Source organism: Gamsiella multidivaricata (genome assembly GCF_025024155.1).
Source record: "Gamsiella multidivaricata strain RSA 2152 chromosome Unknown BC939scaffold_1, whole genome shotgun sequence".
Classification (NCBI taxonomy): domain Eukaryota; kingdom Fungi; phylum Mortierellomycota; class Mortierellomycetes; order Mortierellales; family Mortierellaceae; genus Gamsiella; species Gamsiella multidivaricata.
In genome coordinates, this window is record NW_026251709.1 from 997,202 (window position 1) to 1,011,007 (window position 13,806).

At 48.7% G+C, this 13,806-nt stretch overlaps 5 protein-coding genes across 5 annotated transcripts; 2 read left to right on the top strand and 3 right to left on the bottom strand.

Annotated features, from left to right (window-relative positions):
- The first annotated feature begins 209 nt into the window (after positions 1–209).
- Positions 210–1,471, top strand: BC939DRAFT_434536 (PQ loop repeat-domain-containing protein). The gene is made up of 2 exons (XM_051553384.1): positions 210–803; positions 959–1,471. The coding sequence occupies exons 1-2, from the start codon at positions 435–437 to the stop codon at positions 1,289–1,291; spliced, it is 702 nt and encodes a 233-aa protein (XP_051417978.1). The 5' UTR covers positions 210–434; the 3' UTR covers positions 1,292–1,471.
- BC939DRAFT_7642 (uncharacterized protein) lies at positions 1,438–3,232 on the bottom strand. Its single transcript, XM_051561887.1, has one exon. It carries the CDS (start codon positions 3,187–3,189, stop codon positions 1,645–1,647), a length of 1,545 nt encoding a protein of 514 aa, XP_051417979.1. The 5' UTR covers positions 3,190–3,232; the 3' UTR covers positions 1,438–1,644.
- Positions 3,233–4,413: 1,181 nt separating this feature from the next.
- BC939DRAFT_8088 (fungal-specific transcription factor domain-containing protein) lies at positions 4,414–9,132 on the bottom strand. The gene is made up of 7 exons (XM_051561917.1): positions 8,905–9,132; positions 8,566–8,602; positions 8,352–8,399; positions 8,202–8,243; positions 7,862–8,040; positions 6,616–7,754; positions 4,414–6,507 (listed from the first exon to the last, which is right to left on the bottom strand). The coding sequence occupies exons 1-7, from the start codon at positions 8,935–8,937 to the stop codon at positions 4,578–4,580; spliced, it is 3,408 nt and encodes a 1,135-aa protein (XP_051417980.1). The 5' UTR covers positions 8,938–9,132; the 3' UTR covers positions 4,414–4,577.
- A 1,054-nt stretch (positions 9,133–10,186) lies between these two features.
- BC939DRAFT_498239 (uncharacterized protein) lies at positions 10,187–12,296 on the top strand (the record flags this gene model as incomplete). The annotated part of the gene is made up of 5 exons (XM_051559789.1): positions 10,187–10,213; positions 10,293–10,381; positions 10,486–10,564; positions 10,662–10,822; positions 10,910–12,296. 5 exons carry the CDS (start codon positions 10,187–10,189, stop codon positions 12,294–12,296), a joined length of 1,743 nt encoding a protein of 580 aa, XP_051417981.1.
- A 79-nt stretch (positions 12,297–12,375) lies between these two features.
- Positions 12,376–13,781, bottom strand: BC939DRAFT_434554 (uncharacterized protein). Its single transcript, XM_051553385.1, has 3 exons — positions 13,462–13,781; positions 12,965–13,069; positions 12,376–12,625 (listed from the first exon to the last, which is right to left on the bottom strand). Exons 1-3 carry the CDS (start codon positions 13,759–13,761, stop codon positions 12,506–12,508), a joined length of 525 nt encoding a protein of 174 aa, XP_051417982.1. The 5' UTR covers positions 13,762–13,781; the 3' UTR covers positions 12,376–12,505.
- Positions 13,782–13,806: the final 25 nt, after the last annotated feature.

Sequence of the window (13,806 nt, forward strand, 5' to 3'; positions counted from 1 at the left end):
CTGTTGTTTCTGCATCCGTTTCCGTAATCTTTGTGTTGTATCCCTATGTCGCTTCCCCCACCATCACCACTCTAAAAAAAAAAAAAAAAAACCTTTGCTTTCACTGCATCCTTGTTTTTTCATCGCATGATACCATTCAATAGACCTATACTCATAATAAACACTCAATTGCCCACTTAGTAATAAATAACGAACATTTGAAAGATCGATCTGTCCCATCTACCAGTCTGATCGTCATACGGGTTGCGCGATGGCTAGAACCGAAAGGGATAAACATTAAAACAACTAGCCTGGGCCAAGGCCGTTCCCGGGTATTGCCCCAAAGCCATCTCACGCTCTTCTTCGATCTTCGATCGATTTTACTCTCTCCTCCACTCTTCAAATAATTCTACTCCCCTTGTTCTTTTGCACCCGAAAAGTGACAGCAAAGAGATATGCCAACTGCCAAGGTCATTCTCGAAAATGTCTTTGGCATGCTGGGTATCATCTTCTGGAGCTTCCAGCTATTGCCCCAGATCATAGACAACTATAAGGCCAAGACGACCAAGGGACTTTCGCCCATCATGTTCCTGCTCTGGACACTGGCCGCACTCGGTTTTGGATCATACAGCATTGTCGAGGATCTGTCTGTCCCTATCATTATCCAGCCCCATGTCTTTGGTCTGTTCTCGACCATCTGCTTTTTGCAGTGCTTGTATTATGACCGAAAAGCACGCTGGTCGATGAACCATACCATCCTGATTAGTTTTCTGTTGCTTATTTCTCTGGCTGGCATGGAGGTCGGGGCGTACTATGGCACACGAGTAAGTCATCTGCCGCCTCTGTCACTTGCTCTTCGTCCTTTGACAAGTGCAGCTAATTCATCTACTGACTGTCCTCATTGCAGTAGAGTGAATGAGGTACGAATGAGGTATTGAGATCAACGACTCCTAACAACTCTCTCCGTACCATGTCCTAGGCGGGCCTGCGGCATAGCGTTCCTGGGACGATCCACGCCGCCGGAATTATCCCTGTGGTCCTACTCGGTTTGGGATTCCTTCCCCAATATGTTAATTTTTTGCAACACCACACCGTCCAAGGCGTGAGCATGGTCTTTATTTCCGCCGATGCCGCTGGCTCGGTCTTCTCGCTTATCAGTCTGGCCTTTCGTGAGGCCTTCGATCTGTTGGCAGCCCTGAACTATGTGATCGTCCTCGTCTGCGATCTCATAGTCATTGGATTCTACATTTACTACAACAGATTCAAAGGGCCAACACAAACCCCTACGGACGATGGCGAGCAGCGAACTTGAATCCATATGCACTACAACGCACTCTATTGTCTGTCGTTGCGGACACTCTCCACTCGTCCTTGTACTTGTATTCACACTGAACAAAATTACATATTACTAGACCATACCACTAGACTATATCACTAGACTATACCACTGTCGCAAGTTCTTGGGTTTAAAGGGTATATTTAAAGAAGAGTCAAATGCTCTATGTATGTATTATATTGTATTGTACATTTGCCGCAGTCCAGATGTTAAGGCGCGGATCCTGAGAGTGGGCCTGAAAAGAAGGACAGGGACGACAGTGCCTAAGCAGTTAAGTGCGCGGGACAGATCGAGAAGAGAAAAACAAAATAGTGAGCGAAAGATGTCTTCTAGGCTCGAGCAGAACCATTCAAAGCGATATGAAGGGTCATATGAGCACATACCTCAGCAAACTTGGCGACGAAGCCTGGCTCCTGATCGCTTCCTGAGTCTCCAAATTCAGAGTGGAGCTCTGCTGGGTCCCAATGCTCGTCCACTTTACGGTCATCAAAATCGCGATCGCTGCCAGAGTCCAGCATATCCAGGTCCGCGTCCGTGTAGAGCGACTTTTTCCCACGGCTTCTTGAGCAATGAGCATCACCTCCGTCGTCCGCACGGGCTTTTGCATCATCCATGGAATGTGGAGCATACTTATGTCCTTGGATGGGTCCTAAACCTCGGCGTACTTCTGATGTCGATGTTGATGTCGATACCGTGGCCGTTGTTGTTCGTGCATCGTGATGGGTGTGGTGTGCGTGTATATGCCTCGGGTGCGAGGTTCCAGCGTGGTCTCGACTAGAGCGCCTACCGTGTGATTCTTTTTTAGAAGAATGTCTGTGTCGCCGCTTAGCAGACGATCCTTGCTGCTGATCCTGGTTGTAGCGCCGCTCCAGTTCACCAAATATGTTGCCACGTACTCCAGGTAGATGAAAGTGGTGATGCAGATGCTGCTCAGTCGGAGGCGCTACAGGGGTCGTCATGTATGGCGGAGGCGACCCTGACAATTCACCTGAAAGGTCCTTTGACTGCTGAAGACCAACATCGAGCGTGGCCAAGGCATTGAATGTGCTCTTTGATACCGCAATGTCGGAAGGCGAATCATCTGAGAAGCCCTGGCCACAACAATCAAACGCATGGCCTTGCTCGTAATCCTCGACTTGTGAACGCAAATTGATCACTTCGTTCCTGGCATCTTGCAAGAGGTCGCGGTACTCACCTAGTTCTGTCCGCAGCGTCGAATTAGCAGTAGCGAGTTCTTTGATTAGGGAGACGAGTTGGTTTTGGGCCACCAGTGGTGGGTCCGTGATGACTGAGTGGTACGGGGGCGAGGAGGAAGGAGATGTCTGGTATATGTTGATGGGTGTCGATCCCTGTGATGCCTTCTCCTGCTGAATTGCCTGACCGAGACTTCCTTGGGGTGGTGAACACAACCGATCTGTTGTTTCCTTGAGCCATGCAAGAGCCTCTCTGCTCTCCCTGACGAGGTCCAGTTCCTGCTGCTGTCTTTTCAGGAGTTCATGGCGCTTGCCGATGGCCTCGTATTTTGTCTGCATGATAAAGAGCTTTTGTTGTAGAGATCGCTCTGAGCGCTGGACCTCATGGAGCTCATCCTGCAGTGCCTCGATTTGAAGACGTCCAGCATCCTCGCGCTCCTGAAGGGCTTCCCGCTTGATTCTTTCGACGCGAAGCAAATCTGAGTCTTTTTGACCGTCATTGATCTCCTTGGTCAGATTGAACAGCTGCTGTTCCGTGTGCTCGAGCTGGCTAGAGACGAGCAAGAGGCGCTTCGCTGTCCTGGCTTGATCACTGACAGCGACCATCCTTGACTCTTCCAGCTCCTGATTTGCTTTGGCGAGGCCCCGACTGGTCTTGTTCACCTTTTCGATCTCCATCATGGCGACGCGCAGCTAGCAAAAAGGAAGTGACCCACATTGGCGATAAGTATTTGTGTCTCCAATATACGACTGACAGAGGAAACATGCAGCAGAGAAGCAATCGCTCATCCTGCATAGCGTTCCCTAATTCGATGCAGCTTTTAACGAGGCATTTCCTCACGCCGTGCTAAATACCTCACGCTGTAGCTCGTTGGTCAACATTCGGTGATGGTCTTGATCAATTGGTACTTGCTCTAGATGACAAGATAGAGTAAAGTCAGCAGCACGGACTATTCAATCAGCTTTCTCATTTGCCAATTGTATCTGAATCCGACTGGTTCACGAAGAAGAGAGATTGCGCGAAATGGAGCAACTGAAACATACCGTCGTCCAGAGAATATTGCAGCAGGGCGTGGGGGTTGGCATGGCGCCTAGAGACAATCCAGTGGGGACACCTGCATGCCTGCAGGCAGTAGCATCCTTGAATAGCAGGGTCTGTGTCTCGGTCGGGGTCCAGAGAGTGCGAATCCATCTTTTTCGAGAGCACAAAAGAAAAAAAAAAAAAGAATCGGTAGATCTGATTCAGATGATGATCGAGTGTTAAGATGAACTTCCTCTGAGGCAAGAAAGTTGAGGAAGGACAAAAAGTTGATGAAGAGCAGAAAGTTGATGAATTTGAAGACGAGGAAGGGCAGAAGGAAAGTAAAGTGGAAGGAGCATGGTCAATAAGAGGTTGGGGGAAAGGTTTATTTTCAATGCATAACACTGTTGCTTCCAGGGGTAAGATGCTCTGTAGTCTAACCCCAAAGGTGCCTGTCTGGCCTTGGCACCCACGTGGCATACAATACATCTCCACGCGGATCCGAAGAGTAAAGGCATATTCGGGATTGTAGACGCTAACGTCGCATTGATTCCTGGCATACTTCTCTCCAGTGTGAACAGGACGAATATCGGCATGTCATGAATCAAAATAGTTTCACCAGATAGGCCCTAGGAAGGCAGCCTTACGATTCGGATATCGGTTGATGTGGGCTCGGCTTCGCCACAATTGGGTCGGTAACCTTAGCCGTGATCTGGATCGATCAGCCCCAGAGAGCACTGCCAGAAACAGGATGAGGAATCCTTCTTTCTCTTGATATGTATGCTTTGACAAGAATGAGGAAGAAGAACAAAAAAAAAAAAAAAAAGATAGGGAAGAGGACTATTAATGATTACGGTAGAAAGACTCAGACAGCGAAGGACGAAGCCCGTTACTGTGTCTGTGAACCGAATCGGAGTCGCTCTCGTTGTTTAAGAGGCCAAATCATCAGTTTTGCAACGATGGCTATACAGGTGCAGATGAGAAATAAATATCTTTATAACGAGATTAATGTACCGCATCAGTTTGACAGCGCTTATGGCTGGAAACACTATGCTGATAAAGTTGATGTTGGGGACGCTTCCCCACTCGCGAGCCAGCGCATCATTAAGGCCGCGATATAGGCCATCCATTCATCTAGGCCCAACGTTGGGGGCATATCATTCCAGGCAAGATCGAGATCTTCATTTTCCCGTTCCCCGCAACTGGGGCCGTTGCAAATCTGACCCGAAGCCTCTGTCGGCGCGGTTTGGTGGAAAGCAAACGGCTGTCTCTTTTCCTCCTGGCCGCACGGTCTATGCATCGACAACAACGTTTCAGCCCTTGCGATCGCGCGCTGTGTATGAGCATCCGTGGTCCACACAGTATTGGATTGAGGACCGGTATAGTGGACACCTCCGCCATTGCAGGCCTGCCGGACATGATTCTGTTCGGGAAAAGTGATACTGCTCGGCATTGAGAAAGGGTCCAACATTGCCGCCTGCTCTGCTGCGAAGGGCCTTGAAGCTGCAGTTGCGGATACTGCTCCATCATGGGATGAGTTGTAGTGGCTGGATCCATTGGCTATGGAGGCGTTATTAATTCCCAGGGTTGTCAATGTCATCGGCGTCATGGCCTTCCCCGAGCCATCGGCCAAGCCTGCTGAATCGAGCAGAAACGTCTTTTCAGCAGCCAGCGGCCGCAGATCACCGTCGCGATGATTTGAGGAGCCAAAGGTCACAGTTGAGATAAGCATCATTGGATCGGCATCCAGTTGATGTTGCTGTTCCGGCCGTCGGTCAATCTTCATTCCAGGCGCTGAGGCCTGAGATACGGACGAAAAGATTTTCACAGTTGGATGGCCATATCTGGCTTTGAAAGGAGCAGCGGACATGTCTGTTGTAATATCCATCGCCATTGTATCATCGCCGCCTCCTTGCTGGTGCGCCAAATCCTCTGGCAGATCGTCCATGCCTTGATAGTTGCGCTCGATTCCGCTCTCCTCCATACTAGTGCTCCTCCGACTCTGCATCTTTTCAAACTCATCGTCGGTTGCCAGCAAAGATTGAATCGCCATGATTTTAGAACGGCATTTCTGTCTCAAGCGATCGTGGCCTTCCCTAGGCGCGACCAGGACCCTGCCGTATCCTGACGGCTCCACCGCCCAAGATGGCAGCAAGGGTACATTCTTGAACGAGTTTCCCTCCAAGTCCTTCAGGCTGACATGCTTCAGATCCAGCAAATCCTCAAGGACCTTGGCACGTCGGGCGGCACTGACCCAATGCGTCGAAAGGTGCTTGAGGGCATCGATGCACCGCTTAAGGTTGGCTTTGGCCGCGAATGCATGATGAGAGGGCTCTGGATGAACCGAGGACATGACGGGGCTGGGACTGGACGAGCGAGACGTGCGTTTGGCGCTGGGAATATTGATGAAATGAATCACTCCGGCAGAGAATATAGCGTAAATGCAGCTGATGAACATCGATGTCAGGGATTTTGTCTGCATCAGCATTTCAGTGATGTCTGTGATTGTCGCCGCGGCTTGCGTGCACAGCGAAGCTGAATTTGCAGAGCAAGGAATCTCCGGTCGATGGAGGAGGATGATCAGGGTATTGTAGGTCATGTGGAGAAAGAGCCCAAAGTGTGGAGATTCAGCAGTTGGGTTCTGGAGGAGCTCTGGAAGACTTTGTCGCCATTTTACCAAGGACCTGTCAAGTGCTGAAAATGCATTGTGGCTAGTATCTACGCGGTATCCATGGTCTGAATCTCCTCCGATGTTCAGTTTAGGCGAGAAGCCATCGCTGCTGTCGTCGGATTGAACGGCTCTGGCCTTGATGAACTGCAGAATGTTACCCTGGATCCTGGAGAGCGTGATCAGGTGCACAAAATTGGAAATCAAACTTGATGGTCCTCGAAATGGTATCCCAGCAGCCATATCCATATCCTCCTCATCGAACTGAGGGTAGCCTGTTTCGCACTCTTGCTGGGTAATTGTAAGGGGTCTGAGATAACGCCATGATCGTTATTTCAGGGACGGTGGTTAGTACTCAAAGATATTTTTTGAGATGGCGAAGGTAGAGGGAAATAGCAGCGATCGCTATAACGCCTACCTTCCGAGTCCGGCACAAACAAGCCGCTCCACGACGTAGCAAGACCACCATGTTCGCTTCCGCAGCTCTACCCAAAGTCGGTTACGTGATTGCTCTTGTTCTGAAAGATCCTGGTTGAGTCCTAAGTCCTGCGCCATGCGGATTGCCATACCCACATAGAGCCAAGCCCTCTGGCTTTCACAAAAGCCCATTTGCTGGATCGACATGAGGAGGAGCGCTTGTACAGTCTCGATCTGCGAATTATCGTATTCTTCCTTGATCAAAAGTTTCGCACGCTCATAAAAGACGGTGCATGGCGGTCGATCTGCTCCTGGCTGAGGCGTCCGAAAGAGTGGATTGTCACTGAAACGGGAGGCTAAGCCGAGAATTGCAAAGAGCAGGTGCGATGGTAGGGATTGATGTCGATGAATCTGGTCATACAGGGTCCTTTGATGCAGCATGGGCAGCACTGGGTGGACAAATCGAAAGTGTATGTTCATAAGATGATAGATGACATTTGAGGGCGGCAAAATAATACTCAGGTCATGTTCGATTGTTGCCTGAGGTATCGACATATACCCTGTCAGAGGATTGGCGATCGGGTGCTGATCTGCAAACGAGGCGCGTCGATTACCCCCAAGACCTTGTCCACTGAATTCAGTTATCGAAGCGTTTCCCTCGGACCTTGTCTGATGACTTGCAGTAGTAAATATTCCAAGAGAGTCGTGATCTGGGTCGTGCGACTCTGAGTTGGCCATATGCTGGCTCAGCTGATGTTTCTGTCCCACGTGGGTATCATGAGCATGAGAGAAAGAGATGTTCTGTTGACGCCGGGACGGATGATACTGAGGCGAGTGAGCTAGTCCTTGGTCGAATCCTACGAAGGGACTTGGTGGGAATGCAGCTGCATCGACGAAGGATGGTGACAAACAAATAGCCATGGCGGAGTGCTGTAATTGAGACTGTTGATGCTGTTGATGCTGTTGATGCTGTTGATGCTGTTGCAAAGATTGGAGCGGCATTGGCTGAATATGCTGCTGCCGCCTACTGGTATTGTATGCGTTCTGTGGCGATGTCGGAGGGATTTGTGAAGTCGCTAATGCCGACGTGTTCCCTTGAGACAGCGATGTCAATCCTGAGGCGCCGGAGATGTTCATGGCCTTGATAGAAGAAAAGCAAATGTATCGGCGTGGTGAACAATGATGGACGCCTTTCATGCTAGAATGCCTACATTCCTGTCCAAATTTAGATCCAACGAGGTATTTACATGGTTGATCTCCTCATATGCCTTGGATCTCCTCAGCTTCAGTCCCGTCATCTCAGCCTCCCGTGCCATGGCGTCAAGTTCCGCTCTGACGATTTCTGCGCGAGGATCTTTGTCCTTGATCAGTCCGCCGAGCAATCCCTCCATCCGATGAAGTCGAGCCTCAATGGCCTCAATATATCCTAAGAAGTATTTAAATAAGGATGAGGATATGTCTGACCAACAGGATCACATATACTAGTGCCTCCGAGAACGAATCATCCATGCATTCATTCACCGCTGATTAGCGTGATTGCAACAAGAGAAGGGCGTGAGATGATATTGTCAGCAAAAATATGCACACCTTTGGGAGGTCCTCGTTTCTTGGTGGGATCGTTATAAGTGCCTAATATTATATCGACAGGCAATACTGAGTCAGCACCAAGTGATTATTGGCATAATGACGATGAGAAGATGGATAAGTTTTGCAATTTGCACACATCGCCTCACTTACATTCGTACTTGAATGTCTGGCAGTTGGTGCAGAGCGGATGTATCGCATCTATTGGAAAGACATGAATATGTATTTCTTAATATCTGCTTAATTCGACAACCCGTTCATTGCGTGGCTGTCTGTTGTTGGTTAGGCTGTACATCCACGACAAATGTAGGATTCAATCACACGTTCTATCTTAGCATATCCAAAGAGTTTTCATTCTCCTTCATACCGCACTTGACTTTTTTGCGCCGGCAGGAATCGCATGCCTGAAGGATGAACGAAGGAGAAGAAGAAGAAGAAAAAAGCGGTATGAACAATTACGAAATCTGCTAGGTAAAAAAAAAAGAAGAGGTATAAACAGTAACATTCTCCTGCTGCTAGATATGCCAAGAAAGTCGACCCGAGGCCTCCTACGAGGAGGACAGGCTTAAGTGCATTCACTGGGGTGCAGCTGAGCTGATATGGGCTGTAAGTCGGAGCAATGGAGCCAGATGCCGTTATGTGTATGGTGTCCTTTGCCACTCCATACTTGTGATACCCCTGTGCCCTATATTTCATTCCTCCTTACCTTTGAGACCCTAAGCCGTTTAATGTCAGTCATTGAGGATTGAGGAAGATAGAGGGAAGATCCAGACAGCAGAACCGATGCCTAGGTCTATAGTGGGGTTGGATACAGGCGAGTATTCTTCTGTTGTTGTCGGCAAGTGTACGATCAGGAACAAAGTTTTAGCGCACAGCCAAAGCCAAAGCAGTTCTTCGGAGCAAGAAAGAAGGAGGAAGAGCGAGCTGCAGAACTGGTTCCGAGGAAGGCGAGGGTGGGGCAGATGAGATGAAAGGTAAATTAGATTAGATGAGATTCATAAGAGTAAGGATGCTGTTGATGAGGAATGGCGATGGGTTGTTAAAAAAGAAGCACGAAGAAACAAAATAAGGTGGTGTGGTAGAGCTTCCTCATTTTTTTTAGACGCAGACGGGTGAGAAGGGAAAAAACTTTACTTATCCGAGCAAATAGGGTTGCAGATTGATCTTACGCATATCCGGATGGATCCGATGGCGTTTCGAGCTGCAGAGAGACAGAGCCAACTCTGCTCTGGGGTGCCAGGCCTGGGGATGTACTCTATGGTTTCCAAGAGACAACCCAGACAAATACAAACAAGCACTGCAGGTCGAGTTGACGATGGGGGCGATAGAGAAAAAAGGGTAATTGTTTTGCCTGCAGAAACAGTTGCAATGCCCAATGTCTCTACGATGCGAGTGATACATCGCACAATGGTACATCGCACAATGGTACTACTACTGGCTGCCGCGATCAGTGGCGAGACAAAGTACTTTGGGGAAAAGGCTGCAGGCGCGGAAAGAGGGTTTCCCGGCACTTCTACAGCCATTCGATGACTGATATGCCACATGTATGCGATAGAGCACGCAATGTCAGCGCGGTAGTAGTCTAGTACTGGAGTACTGTATACGAGCCATTGTCTCATGGAGGTATACCTCGATGTTCTTGATTGACCGATCGGATGAGGCGAAGAAGGCGCCTCGGAGCAAATTTTATTGCTTGTGGTTCTGCATAGAATATGACCCTTCTCTGCCGTGTTCCTTGCACAAGGTGTTTTGATGAGCAGTTGAATGGAGATCCTATACAGAGACATTCGTATATCCAAAATCCTACGTATGCAGCATGGCGGAGTTTAATGTAACACCCCCCCCAAAGAGGCACATCGGTGGCGGTGTCATCTTTTGGTCATGAACGCCACCACTCATACACCATGTTCTCTTCATCATGTTGATTTCTCCGCTTCCTTTCATCCGCCTTTTCTCATCCATTTCCCCCCTCACAGACGCAAACGCTCATGTGCGGCAGGACAGCCCAGGGTCTGGTAAGCTACCATTATTACTTTTACGCAGCCCTCTTGCCAACACTCTAAGGCTGACTACAGCACGCCTTCGCATTGCTAGGCATCAGCGCAAATCAGACAGCAGCTCGACAAGACTCTACCGAGCAAACCAAGAGACTTTTGGATTGACGAGGAAAAGTACCGAACTTCGTATGTCCGTATATTTGTAATTTCAAAAAAAAAAAGTCGAAGAAACAACGTTTGAATTTAATTTCCTTGACTGAACCTGCTCATTACTCTTGTCAAAATGATAGATACAATGTTGCACCCACCAGATACCAGCCAGTGGTTCGGGCTGACCCAAAAACCAATTCATATGTCGTTCATTTGATGGTGTGTTTCCATCGTAGTGTATTATTTACACTTTGCTGGCAGTAGCACAGATTCAAAGTTGGTCAACTTACCACTTTTGTACGCTATACTTTTTTAGAGATGGGGCTTGATTCCAAGGCACACAAAGTCCATGCCGGACTACAGCTCTGTTTTAAAGTCCATTAACGCACGTGATGATTCACTCTTCATGGGGCCGACGGGAAAGGCCATGTTCAACCACTCTAAAAATCACAAAAGATGCATCCTGCTTGCAGAGGGGTTAGTTTAACCACACATATTTTGGCGGTGATATCGCGTCTATTTATATTATCATATTTTTAATGCCTATTTTGTGAACAACGTCAGGTTTTACGAGTGGCGAAGACGAGGGAAAGATAGGGTGCCGTTCTACACAAAGCGTAGGGACGGCAACTTGATGTTGATGGCGGCTATCTATGACGTAGCCCAGATTCAAGGATCGACGGAGCCACTGTATACCTATGCAACCATCACCACCAACGCCTCTCCACAGCTCGACTGGCTTCATGACCGCATGCCTGTCCTTGTCCCCAACAATGACCACGAATTAATCCGCATGTGGCTGGACCCCAACCTAAAATGGAATACTACTCTGGAGGCGATGCTGAAGCCCTGTGATGAATTTATCGATATAGAGGAACCCGATGAGAGTTGCGAAGGAGCCATGGTCATCAAAAGAGTCTACGCTTTGGAGACCTATCAAGTGGACGAGAAAGTCAATAATGTTCGGAATGATTCTCCCGAGTTTGCTAAACCATGGAACTCGAGCTCTAATAAGCGAACACTCAACAGGTTTTTTGTCCCCAAAGCCTCTTCAAGCGACGCCGCCGCGTCACTAAAACTTTTTAGAAAGATGAAGCATGGCCATGGCACAACGGAACATGAGAAATCCAGCGAATTCAGCGACAGCGAAGGGGACAATGTTCATCGGAAACCAGAGGACAAAATCAAGTCAGACTCTTTGGATTGGGAGCAAGAGCAGAACAAGGTCTCTGTTTTGGCGGAAGATTCACAGCGAGATACAGGATTTGCACAACAGGAAAAAGTCCTATCGTACTCAGCGGTTCCGGACGACGAAGGACCAAAAGACGAAGAAGAGGAGGACAGCGATTTCAGGCTGGCCTTGGAGTTGTCGCGTCAAGAGCAGACAGACAGCACGTCTAATATGGCATCGACAAGGACTGGCTACCGTGGAACGCATCCAAACTTGAGTTCTACTCCAACTGGAGGGAGCGCAACATTTTGTGATTTTCCTGGATCTGTCGACCTTTTGGAAAAGAGGCGAATGCAACTTCAGGAACAGGATGAAGAAATGAAAAGGGTTTTGGAGTTATCGTTGTTACAGGCTATCGCTAATGGTCATGAAGACGTTCACGCTCACAGCGACACAGAGACGCCACAAGGAGGACATGCGCACGAATCGGCAAGACGGGAGCAAGAAGAGCTTGAAATAGCCATAGCAGCATCCCTAAACGACTTCGACAATCCTCCCGAACTTCAACTGCCACAACAGTCCGTGCAATCGACATCTTCGACGACAACGGCGATGGGGTCTTCAGCATCAAAAAAGACAAAGGTCTCTGCCCCATTGACGCCCAGGAAGCGAAAGCCTAACGTCAGTACGCCGGCTTCGCCCTTGAGTGCTTCCAAGAAGGGAAGACTAGGTCAGGAAAACAAGATCACTGACTTTTTCCGGCATGCGGCTCCTCCCTGAGTTTCTTGGGCAATGGCCTCCTAATGAGAGGAATAAAGCTTTGTACATATTCGACTACATATGATCCATCTGCCATTGACAGGTCCAATGTGTATTATGAACGCGAAGACTTTACTTTAGTTATTTGTTGAGTATTGAAAAGCAGATGGGTTTGTAGGACGTAGATCAAGAATAGTAAGTGGATATCGAGGAGCGCATGCAGACACTGCTTAGAAGAGGGTGACATATCCGAACTTTTCGTTGTAGCCCTTGGTATCCCATTTGCTCCTGGCCAACAGGGCATCGACCTTCTCGGCAATCTCGGGGCGGGACTTGAGGACATCATCAGCCTATAGTTGTGACATGAAGTGTTGGGGATGTCTTGTTGTCAGCCAAGTCTAAATCGATAGACAGATATATTGTCCGCAAAGGTGCTCTCCATAACGCCTTGTTCCCTGTCCATGAGTCCAAGATTCAAGGATATTTGCTGAAGATGCCTGACGTGTAAGTCAAACTTCAATATTGGACGCTGAGCTCTGTACTGGCCAAGATGAAGCAAGTTGTGTCCCTGCATGCTTTACAATCCATGATCCTCAGTATCGCCTGGCGTTCGCCTATCCATGGTCATCCTGCCCAGAATATACTTCAGGGTATATAAAAAAAAAAAAAAAAAAAAAAGGGATGCGTACAGTGAGCTCATCGATGGGGCGGGAGGTTTCAATGTTCTTCAGGGTGGCCTGAAGATCAGCGAGCTCAGACTCGACCTTGGTGGCAGTCGATTTGGCGCGCTCAAGCTAAGCATGGAACACAACGAAATTGGGGCATGTATAAGTTGCATGTGATTTTCAGATAGGTCCTTCTTTCGGTGCCTATTGCCGATACGAAGTGTAGCGCCGTAGTCGACTTTGACTCATAAATCCAGACCAGCAGTGTGTTCATGGTGTTGACAAACGTATCCTGTCCTGCCCGGCCTACAGTATCCCGAAGTATTGTGGAGCCAATGTAAGGCACACGATATGGAACGCCCATTCGCAGCGTTGATAAATATGGTACTGTCCTGTCTTCCCTGTTCGGCGTCGGTATGTTATAAAGCCAGCAGACGCATATCATGAAGCGAATGTCGGTCGAAGTGGCGCAGAGTGCCCGGAGAGTATTTCCTGGACGAATGTAGTAACAATTAACATACAGCCTTGGCCTCCACGGTCTCAATAGACTTGATCTGAGCTTTGACATCGTACGAAGTGGGCTTGAAGGACTTGAAGGACTTCTCGAGCTCATCCACGACGGCTTGGTTCTTGAGAACCTTGCGATAATGAGCAAAGTCAACGGCAGTCTTCTGCTCCCTGAGATCGGTCAGAACACGTCGCGCTTCTTCGTTGCGTTTGCGGAACGCAGCCAGGGCGGCGACGGTCTCAGTCTTAAGACCAAGCGATGTGGACAGCTTGGTCCAGTCGATGTGAATAGCAGCAGCCTTGACAGCGGACATGATGAAAAGAGAGAGAGTGATGAAGCGTTGCGCAAATCCGATCAA